General features: G+C 43.4%; 1 protein-coding gene across 1 annotated transcript in view; it reads left to right on the forward strand.

Moving 5' to 3' along the window:
* Window positions 1–19,371, forward strand: part of SLC6A15 (solute carrier family 6 member 15) — a 42,923-nt gene extending 23,552 nt beyond the window's left edge. The window contains exons 6-12 of the mRNA XM_075274526.1: window positions 7,501–7,611; window positions 11,110–11,351; window positions 11,438–11,630; window positions 14,384–14,576; window positions 15,289–15,448; window positions 16,348–16,510; window positions 17,151–19,371. Of these exons, the coding sequence (XP_075130627.1) occupies window positions 7,501–7,611; window positions 11,110–11,351; window positions 11,438–11,630; window positions 14,384–14,576; window positions 15,289–15,448; window positions 16,348–16,510; window positions 17,151–17,528 (1,440 nt within the window). The 3' untranslated portion in view covers window positions 17,529–19,371. The remainder of the gene's footprint in view (window positions 1–7,500; window positions 7,612–11,109; window positions 11,352–11,437; window positions 11,631–14,383; window positions 14,577–15,288; window positions 15,449–16,347; window positions 16,511–17,150) is intronic.
* The last annotated feature ends 1,767 nt before the right edge of the window (window positions 19,372–21,138 follow it).

Consider the following 21,138-nt stretch of genomic DNA (forward strand, 5'->3'; position numbering starts at 1 on the left):
CCGACCTGGACAGGGGGGATGTCAAGCGGGGAAAGTAGTGTGGATGTTGAGGCAGGTGCAGCACCAAAAAGGGTAGCTAGAGGCAGAGGCAGAGGTCAGCAGCTTAGGCGAAGCCAGGCCACACCCGGAATCTCCCAAGATGTTCCAGTTCGTACCCAGCCCCGAAAAACTCCCACCTCGAGGGCACGTTTCTCGAAGGTGTGGAGTTTTTTCAAGGAATGCGCCGAGGACAGATATAGTGTTGTCTGCACAATTTGCCTCTCGAAATTGATTAGGGGCTCTGAGAAGAGCAACCTGTCCACCACTTCAATGCGCCGTCATTTGGAATCCAAGCACTGGAATCAGTGGCAGGCAGCAACGGCAGGACAAAGGCCGCCTGCCGTTCACGCCACTGCCACTGCCTCTGCCTCTGCCTCTGCCACTGCCACTGCTGACTGTGCTGGCGATGCACTCCAGAGGACGAGCCAGGACACCACTTCATCTGCCTCCGCCACTTTGTTGACTTCTACCTCATCCTCCCCTGGTCCTGTCTTATCTCCTTCTCCTGCACCATCAAAGGCACCATCAGGCGTTTCTTTACAACAACCCACCATCTCTCAGACATTGGAGCGGCGGCAGAAATACACTGCTAACCACCCACACGCGCAAGCCTTGAACGGCAACATCGCTAAACTGCTGGCCCAGGAGATGTTGGCGTTCCGGCTTGTTGAAACTCCCGCCTTCCTGGACCTGATGGCAACTGCGGCACCTCGCTATGCCGTCCCTAGCCGTCACTACTTCTCCCGGTGTGCCGTCCCCGCCTTGCACCAGCACGTGTCACTCAACATCAGGCGGGCCCTTAGTTCCGCGCTTTGCACAAAGGTCCACTTGACCACCGACGCGTGGACAAGTGCATGCGGACAGGGACGCTACATTTCACTGACGGCACACTGGGTAAATGTAGTTGAGGCTGGGACTGCTTCCCAAACTGGCCCGGTGTACCTCGTCTCCCCGCCTAACATTCCTGGCAGGGACACGAGAAGAACACCCCCCTCCTCCTCCTCCTCTACCGCCTCCTCCTCCGCCACCGCCTCCTCCTCCGCCACCGCCTCCTCCTCCGCTGTTAGATTGACCCCAGCTACGAGTTGGAAACGTTGCAGCACTGGCGTTGGTAGACGTCAGCAGGCTGTGCTGAAGCTGATCAGCTTGGGGGACAGACAGCACACTGCCTCCGAGGTGAGGGATGCCCTCCTCGATGAGACGGCAATATGGTTTGAGCCGCTGCACCTGGGCCCAGGCATGGTCGTTTGTGATAACGGCCGGAACCTGGTAGCAGCTCTGGAGCTTGCCGGACTCCAACATGTTCCATGCCTGGCCCACGTCTTCAACCTAGTGGTGCAACGTTTCCTAAAGAGCTACCCCAATGTTCCAGAGCTACTGGTGAAAGTGCGGCGCATGTGCGCCCACTTTCGCAAGTCGACAGTAGCCGCTGCTAGCTTAAAATCTCTCCAGCAACGCCTGCATGTGCCACAACACCGGCTTTTGTGCGACGTCCCCACACGCTGGAACTCAACGTTTCAGATGTTGAATAGAGTGGTTGAGCAGCAGAGACCTTTGATGGAATACCAGCTACAAAACCCTAGGGTGCCACAAAGTCAGCTGCCTCAGTTTCACATCCATGAGTGGCCATGGATGAGAGACCTTTGTGACATCCTACGGGTCTTTGAGGAGTCCACAAGGAGGGTGAGCTCTGAGGATGCGATGGTGAGCCTTACAATCCCGCTCTTGTGTGTTCTGAGAGAATCCCTGATTGACATCAGGGATAACTCAGATCACACAGAGGAGTTAGGGATAGCATCCGATCCGTCACAGCTGGAGAGTAGGTCCACACATCTGTCCGCTTCACTGCGTTTAATGGAGGAGGAGGAGGAGGAGGAAGAAGAGTTGTCCGATGATGTGATGGTGATACAGGAGGCTTCCGGGCAACTTCGAATCGTCCCATTGTTGCAGCGCGGATGGGTAGACATGGAGGATGAGGAGGAAATGGAGATTGAACTTTCCGGTGGGGCCAGAGGAGTCATGCCAACTAACACTGTGGCAGACATGGCTGAGTTCATGTTGGGGTGCTTTACAACCGACAAGCGTATTGTCAAAATCATGGAGGACAACCAGTACTGGATCTTTGCTATCCTTGACCCCCGGTATAAAAACAACATCTCGTCTTTTATTCCGGTAGAGGGGAGGGCCAATCGCATCAATGCTTGCCACAGGCAATTGGTGCAGAATATGATGGAGATGTTTCCAGCATGTGACAGTGGCGGCAGGGAGGGCAGTTCCTCCAGTAGGCAACCAAGTTCTCACCGGTCCACACAAACGAGGGGCACACTGTCTAAGGTCTGGGACACCTTGATGGCACCCCCTCGCCAAAGTGCCGCCACGGAGGGTCCTAGTGTCACCAGGCGTGAGAAGTATAGGCGCATGTTGCGGGAATACCTTTCCGACCACAGCCCTGTCCTCTCCGACCCCTCTGCGCCCTACACGTATTGGGTGTCGAAGTTGGACCTGTGGCTTGAACTTGCCCTATATGCCTTGGAGGTGCTGTCCTGTCCTGCCGCCAGCGTCCTATCTGAGAGGGTGTTCAGTGCAGCCGGTGGCATCATCACTGACAAGCGCACCCGTCTGTCAGCTGAGAGTGCCGACCGGCTCACTTTGATAAAAATGAACCACCACTGGATAGAGCCTTCATTTTTGTGCCCACCTGTGTAAAGCACCCCAACATGAAACTCCATGTCTGTACTCAACCTCTCCAATTCCTCCGCATCCTCATACTCATCCACCATAAGCGTTGCACAATTCTGCTAATACTAGGCTCCCTCCAACATGATTTCCCCCAACTCTGCTGGTTAGAGGCTCCCTCCACCCTGATTTCCACCAACTCTGCTGGTTAGAGGCTCCCTCCACCCTGCTTTCCCACAACTCTGCTGGTTAGAGGCTCCTTCCACCATGAATTTGCCCAAACTGGGCTGTTTAGAGGCTCCCTCCACCATGAATTGGTCCAAACTGGGCTGGTTAGAGGCTCCCTCCACCATTAATTGGTCCAAACTGGGCTGGTTAGAGGCTCCCTCCACCATGAATTTGCCCAAACTGGGCTGTTTAGAGGCTCCCTCCACCATGAATTTGCCCAAACTGGGCTGTTTAGAGGCTCCCTCCACCATGAATTGGTCCAAACTGGGTTTTTTAGAGGCTCCCTCCACCATGAATTGGTCCAAACTGGGGTGGTTAGAGGCTCCCTCCACCATTAATTGGTCCAAACTGGGCTGGTTAGAGGCTCCCTCCACCATGAATTGGTCCAAACTGGGCTGGTTAGAGGCTCCCTCCACCATGAATTGGTCCAAACTGGGGTGGTTAGAGGCTCCCTCCACCATTAATTGGTCCAAACTGGGCTGGTTAGAGGCTCCCTCCACCATTAATTGGTCCAAACTGGGCTGGTTAGAGGCTCCCTCCACCATGAATTTGCCCAAACTGGGCTGTTTAGAGGCTCCCTCCACCATTAATTGGTCCAAACTGGGCTGGTTAGAGGCTCCCTCCACAATTAATTGGTCCAAACTGGGCTAATTAGAGGCTCCCTCCACCATGAATTGGTCCAAACTGGGTTTTTTAGAGGCTCCCTCCACCATGAATTTGCCCAAACTGGGCTGTTTAGAGGCTCCCTCCACCATGAATTGGTCCAAACTGGGCTGGTTAGAGGCTCCCTCCACCATGAATTTCCCAAAACTTGGCTGTTTAGAGGCTCCCTCCACCATTAATTGGTCCAAACTGGGCTGGTTAGAGGCTCCCTCCACCATGAATTGGTCCAAACTGGGGTTTTTAGAGGCTCCCTCCACCATGAATTGGTCCAAACTTGGCTGTTTAGAGGCTCCCTCCACCATGAATTGGTCCAAACTGGGGTGGTTAGAGGCTCCCTCCACCATTAATTGGTCCAAACTGGGCTGGTTAGAGGCTCCCTCCACCATTAATTGGTCCAAACTGGGCTGGTTAGAGGCTCCCTCCACCATGAATTTGCCCAAACTGGGCTGTTTAGAGGCTCCCTCCACCATGAATTTGCCCAAACTGGGCTGGTTAGAGGCTCCCTCCACCATGAATTGGTCCAAACGGGTTTTTAGAGGCTCCCTTCACCATGAATTGGTCCAAACTTGGCTGTTTAGAGGCTCCCTCCACCATGAATTGGTCCAAACTGGGGTGGTTAGAGGCTCCCTCCACCATTAATTGGTCCAAACTGGGCTGGTTAGAGGCTCCCTCCACCATTAATTGGTCCAAACTGGGCTGGTTAGAGGCTCCCTCCACCATGAATTGGTCCAAACTGAGGTTTTTAGAGGCTCCCTCCACCATGAATTGGTCCAAACTTGGCTGTTTAGAGGCTCCCTCCACCATTAATTGGTCCAAACTGGGCTGGTTAGAGGCTCCCTCCACCATGAATTGGTCCAAACTGGGTTTTTTAGAGGCTCCCTCCACCATGAATTTGCCCAAACTGGGCTGTTTAGAGGCTCCCTCCACCATGAATTGGTCCAAACTGGGTTTTTTAGAGGCTCCCTCCACCATGAATTGGTCCAAACTGGGCTGGTTAGAGGCTCCCTCCACCATGAATTGGTCCAAACTGGGGTGGTTAGAGGCTCCCTCCACCATTAATTGGTCCAAACTGGGCTGGTTAGAGGCTCCCTCCACCATTAATTGGTCCAAACTGGGCTGGTTAGAGGCTCCCTCCACCATGAATTTGCCCAAACTGGGCTGTTTAGAGGCTCCCTCCACCATTAATTGGTCCAAACTGGGCTGGTTAGAGGCTCCCTCCACAATTAATTGGTCCAAACTGGGCTAATTAGAGGCTCCCTCCACCATGAATTGGTCCAAACTGGGTTTTTTAGAGGCTCCCTCCACCATGAATTTGCCCAAACTGGGCTGTTTAGAGGCTCCCTCCACCATGAATTGGTCCAAACTGGGCTGGTTAGAGGCTCCCTCCACCATGAATTTCCCAAAACTTGGCTGTTTAGAGGCTCCCTCCACCATTAATTGGTCCAAACTGGGCTGGTTAGAGGCTCCCTCCACCATGAATTGGTCCAAACTGGGCTGGTTAGAGGCTCCCTCCACCATTAATTGGTCCAAACTGGGCTGGTTAGAGGCTCCCTCCACCATGAATTTGCCCAAACTGGGCTGGTTAGAGGCTCCCTCCACCATGAATTGGTCCAAACTGGGTTTTTTAGAGGCTCCCTCCACCATGAATTTGCCCAAACTGGGCTGGTTAGAGGCTCCCTCCACCATGAATTGGTCCAAACTGGGCTGGTTAGAGGCTCCCTCCACCATGAATTTGCCCAAACTGGGCTGTTTAGAGGCTCCCTCCACCATTAATTGGTCCAAACTGGGCTGGTTAGAGGCTCCCTCCACCATGAATTTGCCCAAACTGGGCTGTTTAGAGGCTCCCTCCACCATGAATTGGTCCAAACTGGGTTTTTTAGAGGCTCCCTCCACCATGAATTGGTCCAAACTGGGCTGGTTAGAGGCTCCCTCCACCATGAATTTCCCAAAACTTGGCTGTTTAGAGGCTCCCTCCACCATGAATTGGTCCAAACTGGGCTGGTTAGAGGCTCCCTCCACCATGAATTTCCCAAAACTTGGCTGTTTAGAGGCTCCCTCCACCATGAATTGGTCCAAACTGGGCTGGTTAGAGGCTCCCTCCACCATTAATTGGTCCAAACTGGGCTGGTTAGAGGCTCCCTCCACCATGAATTGGTCCAAACTGGGTTTTTTAGAGGCTCCCTCCACCATGAATTTGCCCAAACTGGGCTGTTTAGAGGCTCCCTCCACCATGAATTGGTTCAAACTGGGCTGGTTAGAGGCTCCCTCCACCATTAATTGGTCCAAACTGGGCTGGTTAGAGGCTCCCTCCACCATTAATTGGTCCAAACTGGGCTGGTTAGAGGCTCCCTCCACCATGAATTTGCCCAAACTGGGCTGGTTAGAGGCTCCCTCCACCATGAATTGGTCCAAACTGGGTTTTTTAGAGGCTCCCTCCACCATGAATTTGCCCAAACTGGGCTGGTTAGAGGCTCCCTCCACCATGAATTGGTCCAAACTGGGGTTTTTAGAGGCTCCCTCCACCATGAATTTGCCCAAACTGGGGTGTTTAGAGGCTCCCTCCACCATGAATTTGCCCAAACTCTGCTGGTTAGAGGCTCAATCCACCCTGATTTTCAAAACAAATGTTGGTGCCAACCTCAACTTACTACAAGGGCCAAATTCACTGCTGGTGACAAGCTCTCCTCACTGCAAGTGCCAAATACACATGTTTCAAGGTGTTTTCCTACTGTCAGAGAGGTGGTATTGAGTGTGTAAAGTGTGTAGTTGTTAGGCTGTGATGTTGGGGTAATAGAGGGTCTTTGGTGTGTTAGATGCCCCCAGACATGCTTCCCCTGCTGTCCCAGTGTCATTCCAGAGGTGTTGGCATCATTTCCTGGGGTGTCATAGTGGACTTGGTGACCCTCCAGACACGGATTTGGGTTTCCCCCTTAACGAGTATCTGTTCCCCATAGACTATAATGGGGTTCGAAACCCGTTCGAACACACGAACATTGAGCGGCTGTTCGAATCGAATTTCGAACCTCGAACATTTTAGTGTTCGCTCATCTCTACAAATAATAAGATACACAAATCTCTGCCTTGGATTTACCAGCTAAAATTGGCTGGATGCTGCACACCTTAGCTAATCTTTCTAACTACAGGGCTCCTATTTCCTAAAAGGGTAGGGCGATACTTTCTCTAGTTTGTGTGAGTCAGATGCCATTAAACTAGGCTGCCTATGTTATTTTCTATACCTGCTCCTCTGCCTCTAAAATAACCACCAAGTAATTTGTACTTTATTCACAATATTTTCAGTTGTTATGTAAATGTCACAGGGAATTGCCCAGACTAGATACAATAGTAGCAAGCTAGAAGAAATATTAGGCTTTCAGCCTTTTCAGCCTCTAAGGCCCGATTCACATCTTCGCATGGGTTTCTGTTGGGGAGTCTGCTTGGAGACCCCCTGAACGGAAACCTAATCCGCATAAAGAAGCAGTTACCTAAGGAAATCCTTGGACCCCATAGACTATAATGGGGTCCGTGTGGTTTCCGCTCAGTGTCCGACGAAAAATTCTTCATGCGGAGAGGGGAACGAAATGGCCCAAACGCAGATGTGAAACAGGCCTAAGTGCATAACAGAATAAGCAGGGTAATTATAGATTTTAAAAAAATTGAAGTACAGTAGGTGGGGGGAGGGGGTTAGTTTAGGAGATAATTATCAGTTTATCCTGGATAACCCCTTTAAGAGACATAGTGATGACGTACGTCCTAGTGATGCCTGTATGCTAATGTTGGGAATCTTTTCTGGCTTACATTCATGGACCAACCAATTCATACATTGATCTATGTATTAAGAAATAGATAGATAGGACTGTGACGTGGACTAATATATTCTGTATTTTTGCTCCATAGGTCATGTATTTCAGCTCTCTATTTCCATATGTGGTTCTTACATGTTTCCTTGTGCGAGCTTTGCTCTTAAATGGATCGATTGATGGCATTAGACACATGTTTACGCCAAAGGTAAGAATCTATTAATACATTTTCATACGTATACATTTGTCAAGAATTCCCATTGTTAAAAGAATTATGCCGAGCAGTATAATTTACTGTAAAGGATAGTTGCAGGTACTGAAAACACTGTGCTTTTTTCAGTACATGCAAAGTGGATGAGTTTCTGGATGAGATGAGATTGTGAAAACACAGTTTTTGGAAACACAGCAGATTGGATTAAGCAAAAAGTGAGAATTATAAGATCTTTTTATATATTTCCCATTACTTTTGTAGACATTCTTGGCTTTGGTTCAAAACTGAATCAAAATCTACCACAAAAAAATGCTGCATGTGGCCTCAGCCTTAGCTTCGGCATAAAAGGTTTTGTCAGCTATATAGGAGTGAATGTAAAGGAGGGTTCACATGGAGTAAAGTGCCGCGTGATGTGGCACGTATACGCCGCGTGAGATTTTGCGGGCCGTATACGCTCCCATTGATTTCAATGGGAGCCGGGATCGTATACGCAGCACTATTTTGCAGCCGTGATTTTGCGGCCACAAAATAGCGCCACGTATACGATCCCGGCTCCCATTGAAAATAATGGGAGCGTATACAGCCCGCAAAATCTCACATGGCGTATATGTGCCACATCACGCGGCACTTTACTCGGTGTGAACCCTCCCTTAGTAGGAAGCATGCATAGATCCTATCCCTGCAGTGTCTATAAGGAGGCTATATGTTCTAGTGGCTATGAAGGCCATATGGACAATATATAAAGAGTTATGCAGATTTAATCATTGAAAGTGTTTTATGTGACTTTGTGGATGCTCTATGTCCCGGGTCATGGAACAAATTTACAATTTTAGCTTATTTTGAAGTATTTATTTTCCTTGGCTGAAGACAAAACAAAGGGTCGTAAGATGGATTGTCCTGAACTAATGGTAAACACGAGAGAGGAAGAGAAGGAATGACAGTGTGTGAAGACTTCATGACCTTCATTAATACAACAAGACAGAGATTGTTAATACTAAACAAATAGAACAAATTTCACAATTCCAGTTAATATTCGGTCTCAACAACGTAAATGTGAGCTGGTTTGACACTGTTCACATCACATGTAGGCACTACTATTTTTTAGCTATGTTAGCTAGCTATAGCTATATGATACCACCCTTAGTATATTAGCAAGATTTCCACTAGTTTAATATTAATGGGGTTTCCCCTGGTGGCACTTATAAATGTCTGATCCCTAGGAGTCTGACTGCTGGGACCTCCCGTGACCAAAAGATTGGGGGACTGCAAGTATTTCATGTGAATGTTACACATGCTTAGCCACCTCTCACTCATTTCTATGGGGTTTGCTGGAGATAACTGTCTCAGCAAGCCCATATATGTGAATAGAGTCTTAAATGTATTAAATGTAATGTGTCATCAGTAAATGATGTATTGTTTAATTGACATTTTTTAAAGAATTTTTGGTGATGTTTTTAATTTTCCATGCTATAATCTATATTTAGAAATATCCTAAATGTTTTGCAATTCCAGCTCTTGCCAATAAGCCTAAAATAGTCTGGAGATGGACTTTGGCCCATATATACAATGGTCTGGAGCAGACCCTATTGCCTTCTATAGGAGAGTTTTCTAGGCATGTTCTGTGACCTGTGCAGGGTCATTGCACAAAGATGGGAGATTTAGGGCCCGTTCCCACAATGTAACGCGCCGCTCATTCTGACACGTAAACATGTGTCAGAGTGAATGCTTCAAAACAGATCCCATTGACTTCAAAGGGTTCTGTCTTACGCGCACTACACATTGAAATCAATGGAAGGCTTTTTAACCCATTGATTTCAATGTGTAGCGTGCGTAAGACGGCACCCATTGAAGTCAATGGGATCTGTTTTGAAACGCTCACTCTGATACGTGTTTACGTGTCAGAATGAGCGGCGTGTTACATCATGGGAACGGGCTCAAACTGTGCAATCCTCTATTGTGACTGGTGGATTCTGTGTCTCATCTACATGTACATGAAAACTGTGACCATCAGTATGCTGAGAAGTGAGGAGGCTGCTGGAAATAGATCTCCTACAGAAAACTTTTTCAAGATTTTCCGTTTTTTTTTTTTTTTTAAGATTCACCAAAAATTCAAAACGTATGGTGACACATTACCTTTAAGGGGACCTTTTGAACCCCTGTTCTTGTGATCAGTGGTGGATAATTATTAATGTGATTAATGGTAAAAGTCATTATATTTTATGTTTTATTTATTTAACCCATTCCTGACACCCATATTAATAGTACTGCGGAGGGTGGTCACTCTGCAGCATTATGGCCACTATAGATGCTGGGTCTCTGCTGTTCTATACACAGGAGACTCATAAAGTGAAAATGTCCGCAATCAGAGAGGACTCTGATCACTGGTATTACTGCAAATACCCCTGATCTCCCCTCAGGTGCCCCCAGCTGCCTTCCCTAACACCTCCGGTAGTTTCTCCAGTGCAGTACGGCTCCTGTAAGGCAATATCACGTGAACTGTCCTGTTCCTATGACAGCTGGTAGCTTCATGAAGGCTCCTGGGCCTGGCATAGTATTACAGGCATTGAAGCATACCTGTGATAGGCCTCAATAGCTATTTAATTCTAGCAAATCCCATCCGCACATTTCGTGAAAAGCCACAACGGTTTCCCTATAGGTATAATTGAAGTAGAAAGCACTGCAGAGATGCGAGATGCATTGCAGCTGCATTTTTTCCTGCAGCGCTGTTTTGCCCACTATATGGGGCCTTAACCTAATGTTGGCATTGCCATAACTGTTACAACCTACACAATAGAAGTTAAATTAAAATTTGGATGCACAGTTAATGCTGTAAAAACAGAGCCCGTAAGAAAGTCGCAAAAACACAGTTTTTCTCTAAATCGATCCCATATTAAATTTTTTCCAGGTTCCTAGTACATCATACGAAATATTAAATGGTACTATTACGTAATACAATCTGTCCTGCAAAAATGAAGCCCAAATATGACACAGAGAAAGGAAAAATAAAAAAAATTATGGCCTAAGGAGTAAAAAAATGAAAATAAGAAAAAGGCTGATGTGTGAAGGGGTTAATTTAGTTTTGCTTTTATTTGAATGTAAATTACAGCCTATGAGGATAAAGAAATTTTTTACACTGTTATAAATGCTTGATTCATGTCTGTACATTACTCATAATGCCTATAGAATTATAGGAAGTTATATGACGCACCATACCTGGAACTGGTGGTGATAATAACGGTCATTGATACTAGTGTGCAGTGCCACCTAGTGTCATGTATTAGAATTTCTTCTAACATGCAAAAAACTATGAATTCTTGGCATGTGGTTTCATGTATCTTAGTTACTTTTATGCTAGATATTGTTCTTCATCACCATTCTCAGGGTTGAGTTCATTTGATATCACCAAGCTAAAACAATGTCTAACGCAAGAATAGTGAACAATCTCAAGGAAACACTTACTAGAAACTTTCTTAGTAACATATTTTCTCATTTCAGCTTGAAATAATGCTAGAGCCTAAAGTCTGGAGAGAAGCAGCGACACAAGTGTTCTTTGCTTTGGGTTTAGGATTTGGAGGAGTTATTGCTTTTTCGAGCTACAACAAGCGAGACAACAATTGCCACTTTGATGCCGTCTTGGTGTCACTTATCAACTTCTTTACGTCAGTTTTGGCAACATTGGTCGTATTTGCTGTATTAGGATTCAAGGCAAACATTGTGTATCAGGGCTGCATCTCCGAGTAAGAGTCTGAGTTCATTTATGCACCTATTATATAGTGTAATATCAGCATATTAAATATACTTTTGGATATCTTTATTATTATAGAAATGCAGGAAAGATTGTGAGACTTTTACAAGCGGGAAATCTCAGCCACAGTGTTATTCCTCATCATGTGAATTTCTCCAGTATCACGGCAGAGGATTACCAATTGGTCTATGATATTATTAAAAAGGTTAAAGAAGAAGAGTTTGATGGCCTTGGGTTGGCAGCATGTCAGATAGAAGATGAACTTGACAAGGTAAACGCTTTCTCTGTTTGTGTCCTAGCCTAAATTTTTTGCCTCCAGTTAAAAATAAAAACTTCATAGTATAACATAAGATTTTATCATGGTCTTAAATGTCATACATATAGCGGAGTGATGGCCTTCATCTCTACAAGTTTATCATCGCCAAGTCACTTCGCTCTTCACTTCTAGTGAATCCCATCCACACATTGCAGACAAATACGTGCAGTGGAATTGATGCAATTTCCAAAATCGTTCCGTTTTTGGAAATCGCAGCATGTCGATTATACTTACGGAAATGCCAGTGGTTTCCCTATAGGTGTAATTGAAACAGAAAGTCCGCAGTGAAAAATTCAGTGGAATTTCTGTGAAAAACCATGATGCGTTTCCTCCATGGTTTTCATAATTTGTATGATTTTCTATGGTTTCCTTTTAGCGAGTTCATCACTGATTCATCCAGCATGTCTGACTTTGTGTCCGGCTAAAAAAACGGTTTCCCCGCAGACATGCAGAAGACGCACACTGGCGGTCACCCTTGCAAACCCATTCAAGTGAATGGGTTTGAAAGCTGACCGCTGGTTTTCCGTCTCCAGTCCAGTTTCGCAGGGCAGAAGACGGAAACCGGCCGGATTGGCTAAATTGGAGACTGGGCGCAGATGTGAACCCGCCCTTACATGTCTAAATAGATATGTGTACAGGAAACATGATATAGGCAGTAATACAGGAAAGAGTTCTGTGCTGTTACAGTAGTCAGACTATGGAACGCCCTACCATAAGGCCTAGCAATGACAGATACTATGAAAGCATTTAACAACGGGCTAGATGTTTATCTTATAATAATTATTATAAAATTATAACAAACCTAGAAATGAATGATTTATAATTGATCAGATATGATGTAATAATGCAATGGTGCCTCCCCATTGTACAGGGATTAGGCTACAGTTCATACCCAGTACCAGTCTGCTCCCAGTTTATTCAATATCCCAGCTTGAAAAAAAAATCTAGGACTAAGAGGGGACTTGTCTCCCTGCTGGAGTTCTTCTTTAAGTGTTAAAGTCTTCTTAAGTCTGAAATCTTGCAGGCATTAGAACAGAAGATTCCTGCTGATTCTAGCTACAAGAGACTGATTCTGCAGAACCAGATGGTGGTGCATTATGTTATTATGTGCCATCTGGCTTTGGGAACATTAAATGCAATGTGTTTTAAAGCAAAACATTACTTTGCATTGCTTTATTTTAGGGTATTGAGAAATGGTATAGACAAGAATTTTATTAGAATTGTGTTATATTTATTACATTTGAAGAGTCACTTAAAAATTAAGGTTATAACTACTCTACAAAATTAACTAAAAAAGTACATCAGGGCGCTTTAACAAGAGGGGCATAACTTGAAGGGGTGCAGAAGGTGTATTCACACCGGGGCCCAGGAGCCTTAGGGGGCCCATAAGCCAAGGAGACCCACAGATTACCCTAACCACACTAAGGTGGATCAAACTCCTCAGCACCCGTAACCATCACTATCACAAATTCACTGTAGGGATGAGGTAGGGGGCCCTGGACAAAAGAATGCACCGGGGCCCACAAGACTTTAGTTTTACCACTGTTTAGCAGCCACCCCCCGCCTCCAGCTCCTCATGTGCCACTTTTGCTGCCTGTTTTCACTGCACAAGATGGCGCAGGCAGGAGAGGGGTGGGATTTGATTAGCAAGAGTAGTACTTGGAGAGCTGAAGTCCTAATTTGCATATATATTTGAAATGATTTGTCTAAAAAATTGACATAAAGAACAAAGGTAAGGATGTAGTAGATCTGCGTTAGTGGGGATGGTGGAAAGTGCATGTAGCTGAGCTGAGTTTGTGGAAAAGAAAAGTGTATGTAGCAGAGCTTATTGTGGGGAGGATGTGTTTGTAAGAGACATGGGTTTTTGGTGGGAAAGTTGGATGTAGCAGTGCTAAGTGTGATTCATGTGAATGTAGTAGAACTGGGAGTATTTGGAGAAATGTGGGAGTAGCAGGCTGAGTGTGTGGAGGCATTTGAAGGCAACAAAGCTTAGTGTATGGAGGGAGCAGGATGTATGCAGGGAGGGAATCTGAAAGTATGTGTTTTTGTATGCATTATGTCAATAATACCTTTTTTAAAAAACAAACAAACAATAGTTTAAGGCTTTTTACCAATAGTTTAAGCAACAAATATAAATGCAACTAATAGAAGTCAGTGAGGTAGCTTGCATTTTTTTGTGTCATGTATATATAAAAGTATATGTTTTAAAAGAAACATTTCTGATATACGTTTACACATTTTAGGCCGGAGCCCCAAGTGGCAAATCCCATCCACACATTGCCGAAAAATATGCACAGCGGAAATGCTGCAATTTCCAAAACCATCGCTTTTTTCAAATTCACATCATGTTAGTTATACCTATAGAAACATCAGTGGTTTAACTGTAGGTATAATTGAAGCAGAAAGTCTGCAGAAGAAATCTCATGTGTCCGCCGTGTTTTTTCCTGCAGCGCTTTTTTCCTGAGGCCCACTATATGTGGCTTTAGCCTTAGGGAACATTTTCATTTAGTTCTCTTAGCTAAATGTAGACCTTGGCAGATGTGGCGCGGCGTCTATGCAGCAACTTTTGCACTACGACTTAACCAACCTCTATTGGTACAATGACAAATTCACAAGCATTTTACAAATATTAATGGTAGAACTACTACTACTACTACTTCTAATCCTATGACTACTACTACTGATAGTGTTTCTTTCTTGTTTTGCAGTCTGTCCAGGGCACTGGTTTGGCTTTCATTGCATTTACTGAAGCCATGACACATTTTCCCGCATCCCCTTTTTGGTCTGTGATGTTTTTTCTCATGTTGGTAAACTTGGGCCTTGGTAGCATGTTTGGGACCATTGAAGGAATCACAACACCCATAGTGGATACATTTAAAATAAGGAAAGAACCACTGACTGGTAAGTACAAGTATTCAACACATTGGCCCAGATTTACTATTACAGATGCCAACGTAAACTGGCGAATCTTTGACGCATCGTGAACATCTAGTTTTGGCTAAAATCTTTTGACATGTTACTAATGTAGGTTTGAATTCTCAGAAAAATGTCTTAAATGTGCCATTATACTCCAAAAATGTGCCAAAATAGTGGCAAAAACTTGTGGCTTGAAGTAAGCCACTAAAAGGTGCCATAACTAGACCCCCCCCCCTCAGAATTATCATCTCGTATCAGTCTCTGGTTGATATGGCATAGTTTTAGACTATCTGTCTAAGTTAGTTATTAGTAAGGGCTCTTTCACACAACCACGTCCTGTACGTGAAAAGCGGTTCATGTGTGGACTGCATTTCCCAGGAGTCACTGTCTCATAGTCAGTTACCATGCAGTGAGCTCCTGAATAGCCTGATCGCCCCTGTACTGGACTGATAGTGTTATGTCAGCTCATTACTGCAGTGACCGGGCTGTTTGGGAACTCCCTGTATCATAACTGACTATTTTGCCTTAAATATGTTGCACACACAGTTGACTGCATTTTCTATGTGACCAGTTCCTTAATATCCACCATGGACATGAGATTGATCTGTGTCTACTTTGGGTATAACTGTTCCTTTCCTTTGTATTGCTGTTTTCCGTATATAACACATTCTGGATATATATTGTTTTTACCCTTTAGTTGGATGTTGCCTGCTTGCGTTCTGCATTGGCTTAATCTTTGTGCAGAGATCAGGAAATTATTTTGTCACCATGTTTGATGACTACTCTGCCACATTGCCCCTTCTTGTTGTGGTCATTCTGGAGAACGTCACTATCTCTTGGATATACGGAATTGACAAGTAAGTGATTATTTCATTATTTGTAGCAATTCTTCTAAGGGAGCGTTCACACTACCATCGGTGTCCGACATGTAGTGTCCGCTCCTAGTGTCCGCTCAAAATCTGTCACGGACACTAGGAGTGGACACTAGATGTGTCCGTGACACCTGTCATTCACTTGAATGGGCATCGGGTGCGTTCTTTTGCACTCCGTGCCCGTCCTTCCCTGTCCGCAAGAGAAGATGTCCGACTTCTCAAGCGGACAGAGGAACCCTGCATGCAGGGTTTTTCTGTCCGCTTGAGAAGTCGGACATCTTCTCTTGCGGACAGGGAAGGACGGGCACGGAGTGCAAAAGAACGCACCCGATGCCCATTCAAGTGAATGACAGGTGTCACAGACACATCTAGTGTCCACTCCTAGTGTCCGTGACAGATTTTGAGCGGACACTACATGTCGAACACCGACGGTATTGTGAACGCTCCCTAAGTGAGAAATCTTCCATGACATAAAACAACACCGTTGCTCCTCTGAGTAGATATTTTTATCACATTTTTGTTACAGGTGTTCTTTTGATTCTTTTAAGAAAATCTACCTAATGTGTCAATTGCTATTGGTCACACATGCTCAGTCCAACTGGCTGGATCCTCTGGTACATGGGCCGCAGGGTGATTCCTGCTACGGTGCAGATCACCATAGAACTGCCCTTTATATACCAGCATTCAATGCATTACGAGAGGGAATCAATAGAACAGCAAGGGGGCGCCATAACAATATGGCAATATCTAAACACAAATGAATAAAATGATTCCACTTCAAATATTGTTAGCAAATGTATATTGATTTCAGACATATTTTGTCCCCAGTCAAAATCTATTTCTATATCCTTTTACATTAAAATGAACTTGCTTTTTCTTTTTAGGTTTATGGATGACTTAAAAGATATGCTTGGATTCACACCTTACAAATACTACTACTATATGTGGAAATATATCTCTCCTATATTGTTAAGTATTTTGCTTATAGCAAGTATTGTCCAAATGGGCTTTACGCCTCCTGGTTATTTCGCATGGATCGCTGAAAAGGTGAGTGATGTAAATGACTAAATGTGTTACACAGTGGGAAGGGAGAGACCGAAAAAAAGATCTAATGCCAAACATGCACCACGTGCCCCGATCTGCTCCTCGCCCACAATAACATGAGAAATATGGGCAGAATGGGGTGAGGATGTCTTGACCCAACTGATTTATTGCAAATCATTCCAGTTTCTGGCATAAGTTAGGGTCCATTCACATGGAAGAAAATGGTGAGGAATTTGGTGTGGAATTTCAGCGCTGGAAACAAAGCCTCCCATTGACTTCAATGGGTTCCTTTTTCTGCTAGCAGAAAAAGGAACCAATTGAAGTCAATGGGAGGCTTCTTTTCCAGCACTGAAACTCCACACGAAATTCCTCACCATGTTTCTACGTGTGAATGGACCCGTATAGTGGGAATCTATGAAAGTTCCTAACTGCCGTAGATTTCTATTCTGGCACAGAGACTTCAGATTTATGGATTTAAGAGGCTGCAGTCTCATTATGCCTACATCTAACATTAGAATGTTGTACTTGCTGTATAACTTTTACATTTTTAACTGTCTATTACATATACTGCATACATTTTAAGACAATGACCTATTCCACTATCATCTCATTCTAAACTTTTGTATCATTTTTCTTCTTGTAGGCTTCTGAAGAGCGTCTAAATTATCCACCTTGGGGACTTTTTGTATGTATATTGCTAATAGTGTTAGCACTGCTACCCGTTCCATTGGTCTTCATTGTACGATTCTTTAATCTCATTGACGATAGCAGTGGAAGCCTGGCTTCAGTCTCTTATAAAAGAGGGCGTATGATAAAGGAAATATCCAATCCCGAAGAAGACGACGCTAGTTTGATCCATGAGAAGATTCAAAGTGAAATGCCATCTCCAAACATTGGAAATAGCATCTACAGGAAGCAAAGTGGATCTCCAACTCTGAAAGTAGATACTGCCCCCAATGGACGATACGGCATTGGGTACCTAATGGCAGATATGCCAGACATGCCTGAATCAGACTTGTAAATGAAATGGCAAAATGCAACTTTTTCCTTCTTGGCACTGTACACTAGCTCTTCTGAAGTGAAGAGGTTGGCTTTAATGCTTGTGAAGCACTGATAGCTATATAATGTTCTCAGGACTGAGAACACATAGTTTGAGAGGGAGAAGGGTATTGTGGATTGTTACCAAAAGGCATGGCACTATTGTGTTCTGGATATGGCTTTAGCCCTTAGCACTTTCTAGGACCTTAAGTACTGTATGTGTCTTACCTCTTTGTGCCTAATATGTCCCAACATCAAGTGGAAAATCAACTACTGACATCTGTCTTCTTTACATGAATAGAAACATCATAATACAAATAACGATAAGGGCAATGACACGAAAAGTGCCGGAAAAGAAATAGATGTACATGGAAATAAGTTGTGGGTCCCTAAACTCCCTTTAAGCCATATGAGTGATTGGTTTGTGGGCTGCAGTATTATCACGTATTATGGAGATTTCTCAGCATTCTATTAGCACGGATACTTTCCGCTGTCTTGGTCAGTTGAAGCTCAGGGCTATCAAGTAACTGATCCATTTTCATGTTGTTTATCATAAAGGTCCATTCTATGTGATTGTATTTTAGTTCATTTCCAGGTTCCATCTTCAGTATTATTTTCATGTCAGAATGTCAGGGTCACTCAGTGGTCAGAATAGAACCGAATGTTTTTCTCCTTAATTGTGAATGTTTTTTTCAATGACCAAAATTGGAGTGTGCTGTAAAAACATATTGCACAAGAATGCCAAATAGGTCTACAGTTCATAACAAATGTATTCTATATGGAGGAGCGTTATTAGGAATACAAGATGAAGCTATATGTGCCAAAATGACTCTTTAAAAGTGAATATGAGCACTTCTATACCAACCTGTTCCAAAGGAAATTTGTACACTTAGGGTTCATTATTAGTATACGACACACTCTTACTAATACTAATATATATGAAGTTAATCGTAGCACCTCACTGTCAGTAATAGACATCAATTTAAGAATAGACTTTTCTATTTTTACATGCAGGGCAAAGGATTTTATATTTGTATGTAAACTTCGGTTCCTTGCATTGCGGTACCATGCAATATATAATACAATTTGCACAATGACAAAGATTGTACAACTTCTAGGTGCATAGAGTTCTTCTCAAGACACAGAATGTTTCACTGGCCAAGTAAAACACTACTGCTTTTTGGTTTTAAAGGAACAATGGTCAGTTTTCCTGGTACGGGAACAGTTAAATACGCACATTTACATAGGACACTCGCTGTCTGGTATAAGACACTTACTTTTAGATTAAATTTATTCCAATTCTAGAGATACAATCGCTGTTGAGTTGATAAAATGTTGCAAAGTTATCTCACTGGAAATATCTAAACTGTGTGCGGTTCACTCTATGGACCCATTCTCTTATAAGACAGTCTGACCCCAATTTCACACATTATTTAACATAGTCTATTACCGGAGCACAATGCATTGCAGGATTGACTGAACAGGAGAGTACTAAAGATTGAAAGTGACTGTCCTGTCATTGCACTCCAAATCGGAAGTAATATAAACCCTGCTCCAGTAGCTTTCACGTATCTCTTACTGCTTGCTTATCAACTCATTTTGACCTCAAATACTACTAAAGGCTATATAGGTATCTAGAACTCATTATGATTTCATTGTAATAGTGAATAAATCAAGCTATAGTACACTGACCTCTATGCAGGTGGCGTCTGCTTTATTGTTTGTTATGTTGCTAGTCTCTTAGGCTTTGTTCTCACTAGCATTAAAATGAAATTCTAGTAAATGCTACAACTGAAACACATTGGGGAAGATTTATCAATTCATAGAAACCCGTTTTCTGGGTAGAAAGATGATATTGCAGCACAAATTTGGCACAATATTTTCTTGTGCCAAACGTGCCACAATTCCCCATTTTGTGCCCAACTCACCAGATTGTGTGAATATTGGCGGGCCCAGTTTGCTGGTATGAGTTATAATGGAAATATAATGGTAGTTTATGAAGTGGCTGGAGTCCCTCATAAATCACTCATTCTATGTCAAAAGTTTAGGCTTTTATTAAGACTGGCATGTGATACACCAGTCTTAACAAATTGGCCCCTTTGTGTATCAGAAATGCCTTTCCTCCTCCAATAATGATGAGATTATTAGCATAGGCTTGTTTCCATGATAAAAGGAACATCCAAGGTAAATAAAAAAAACCTGTAATTGTGCTCTATGTTTCACATTAAAGTAACTTACTCATCATCAATTGGACCATTTTACCATTGACTTTAGTAGAGCCTGAAAGGTATAAGGCATATATAAAGGTGAAGGGAGCCTGTCAAATCAAACAGTCCTTTATACAGCAATGGCAGCCAAGCAGACCAATTTATAGCATATATATATATATATATATATATATATATATATATATATATATATATATATATATATACACATATATTATATAGGGACCGATTTAGTACAACCTGTATTCTTTTCATTCACTATTCTCAGTTCCCTCTGGACTGGAGTACATGTCTTCCATGTACCAGTGTGCATGCATACAGATGTAGCAGAGTTAACCAGACTTTCTGTAACAGGATACATTGCTTCAGTATTATAACTTATCTCAGTATACAACAAAAGTCAATGAAAAGTCCTTTGTGATAAGATCTTATGCTCAGTTTGTCCTGCAGCAAAAATTTTTGTTAACTCTGCTATATCTATAAGCTGTCAACCATTGAGTCCTCTGGACCCTTAAGCCCTGAATGGAGCAGGAAACAACTCAATAAAATATCCATAAAATTATATATGTTGCCCTGCTCAGCTCCTTCTGCTCTATGACATGCTGCCTATAGATTGGACTGCATTCATGTGATGGGTGGGTTCACTTTAATAGAGTGTATTATGGCATTACTACTAAAGTATCACTTACTACTAAAATACTCAATGATGGTGGGAATGAGCTCTGCTACAAAAGAAACACAATAAAGACAACGATCTATACACAAATGTCCTCACCCATAAGACACAATTGACACTTCCATTGATCCATATACCTGCACTTGATTGTAATGTAATATATAGAACCATTAGGGGACTCTTATGTTATTAGCCCTGTTAGATCCGAATGAAATAAAGTAGTGTGCTTCTTATTTTCTTATGTATTAGCTGTATACTAGATAATTTGTAGTAAGAAATGAAAACTATAGCACTTACTGACTGTGGGGTGTAATCTGTCCCCTTCTTTGCTGTGGATGTATGACATAAAGCTGTATATTTTAAGTAAAGAACTTGATGTTAACTACAAGATGATATGATCTTTTATCAGGTTATAGTAAGTTACAGTGAGAATTTAAAGTTTTTACATGTGGTGTTCCTAACAGAGCCTTTGCTATTTATTGTGGTTACATCATGTCCAATATGTCGTATATTTATACAAGCTACTTGTACTGTAAATATGTATATTACTATATACTGACTCAGAACTACATTTCATGTTTTAAGCTAGCCACAGAAGCAAATCCTGTCTTTGTATTGAAAGAGGGCATATTTTGGAGTTCTTGTGAAAAAAAAAATATACAGTGGGACATGCATAAAGTAAAATACAA

Source organism: Leptodactylus fuscus, chromosome 5, assembly GCF_031893055.1.
Source record: "Leptodactylus fuscus isolate aLepFus1 chromosome 5, aLepFus1.hap2, whole genome shotgun sequence".
Taxonomy (NCBI): domain Eukaryota; kingdom Metazoa; phylum Chordata; class Amphibia; order Anura; family Leptodactylidae; genus Leptodactylus; species Leptodactylus fuscus.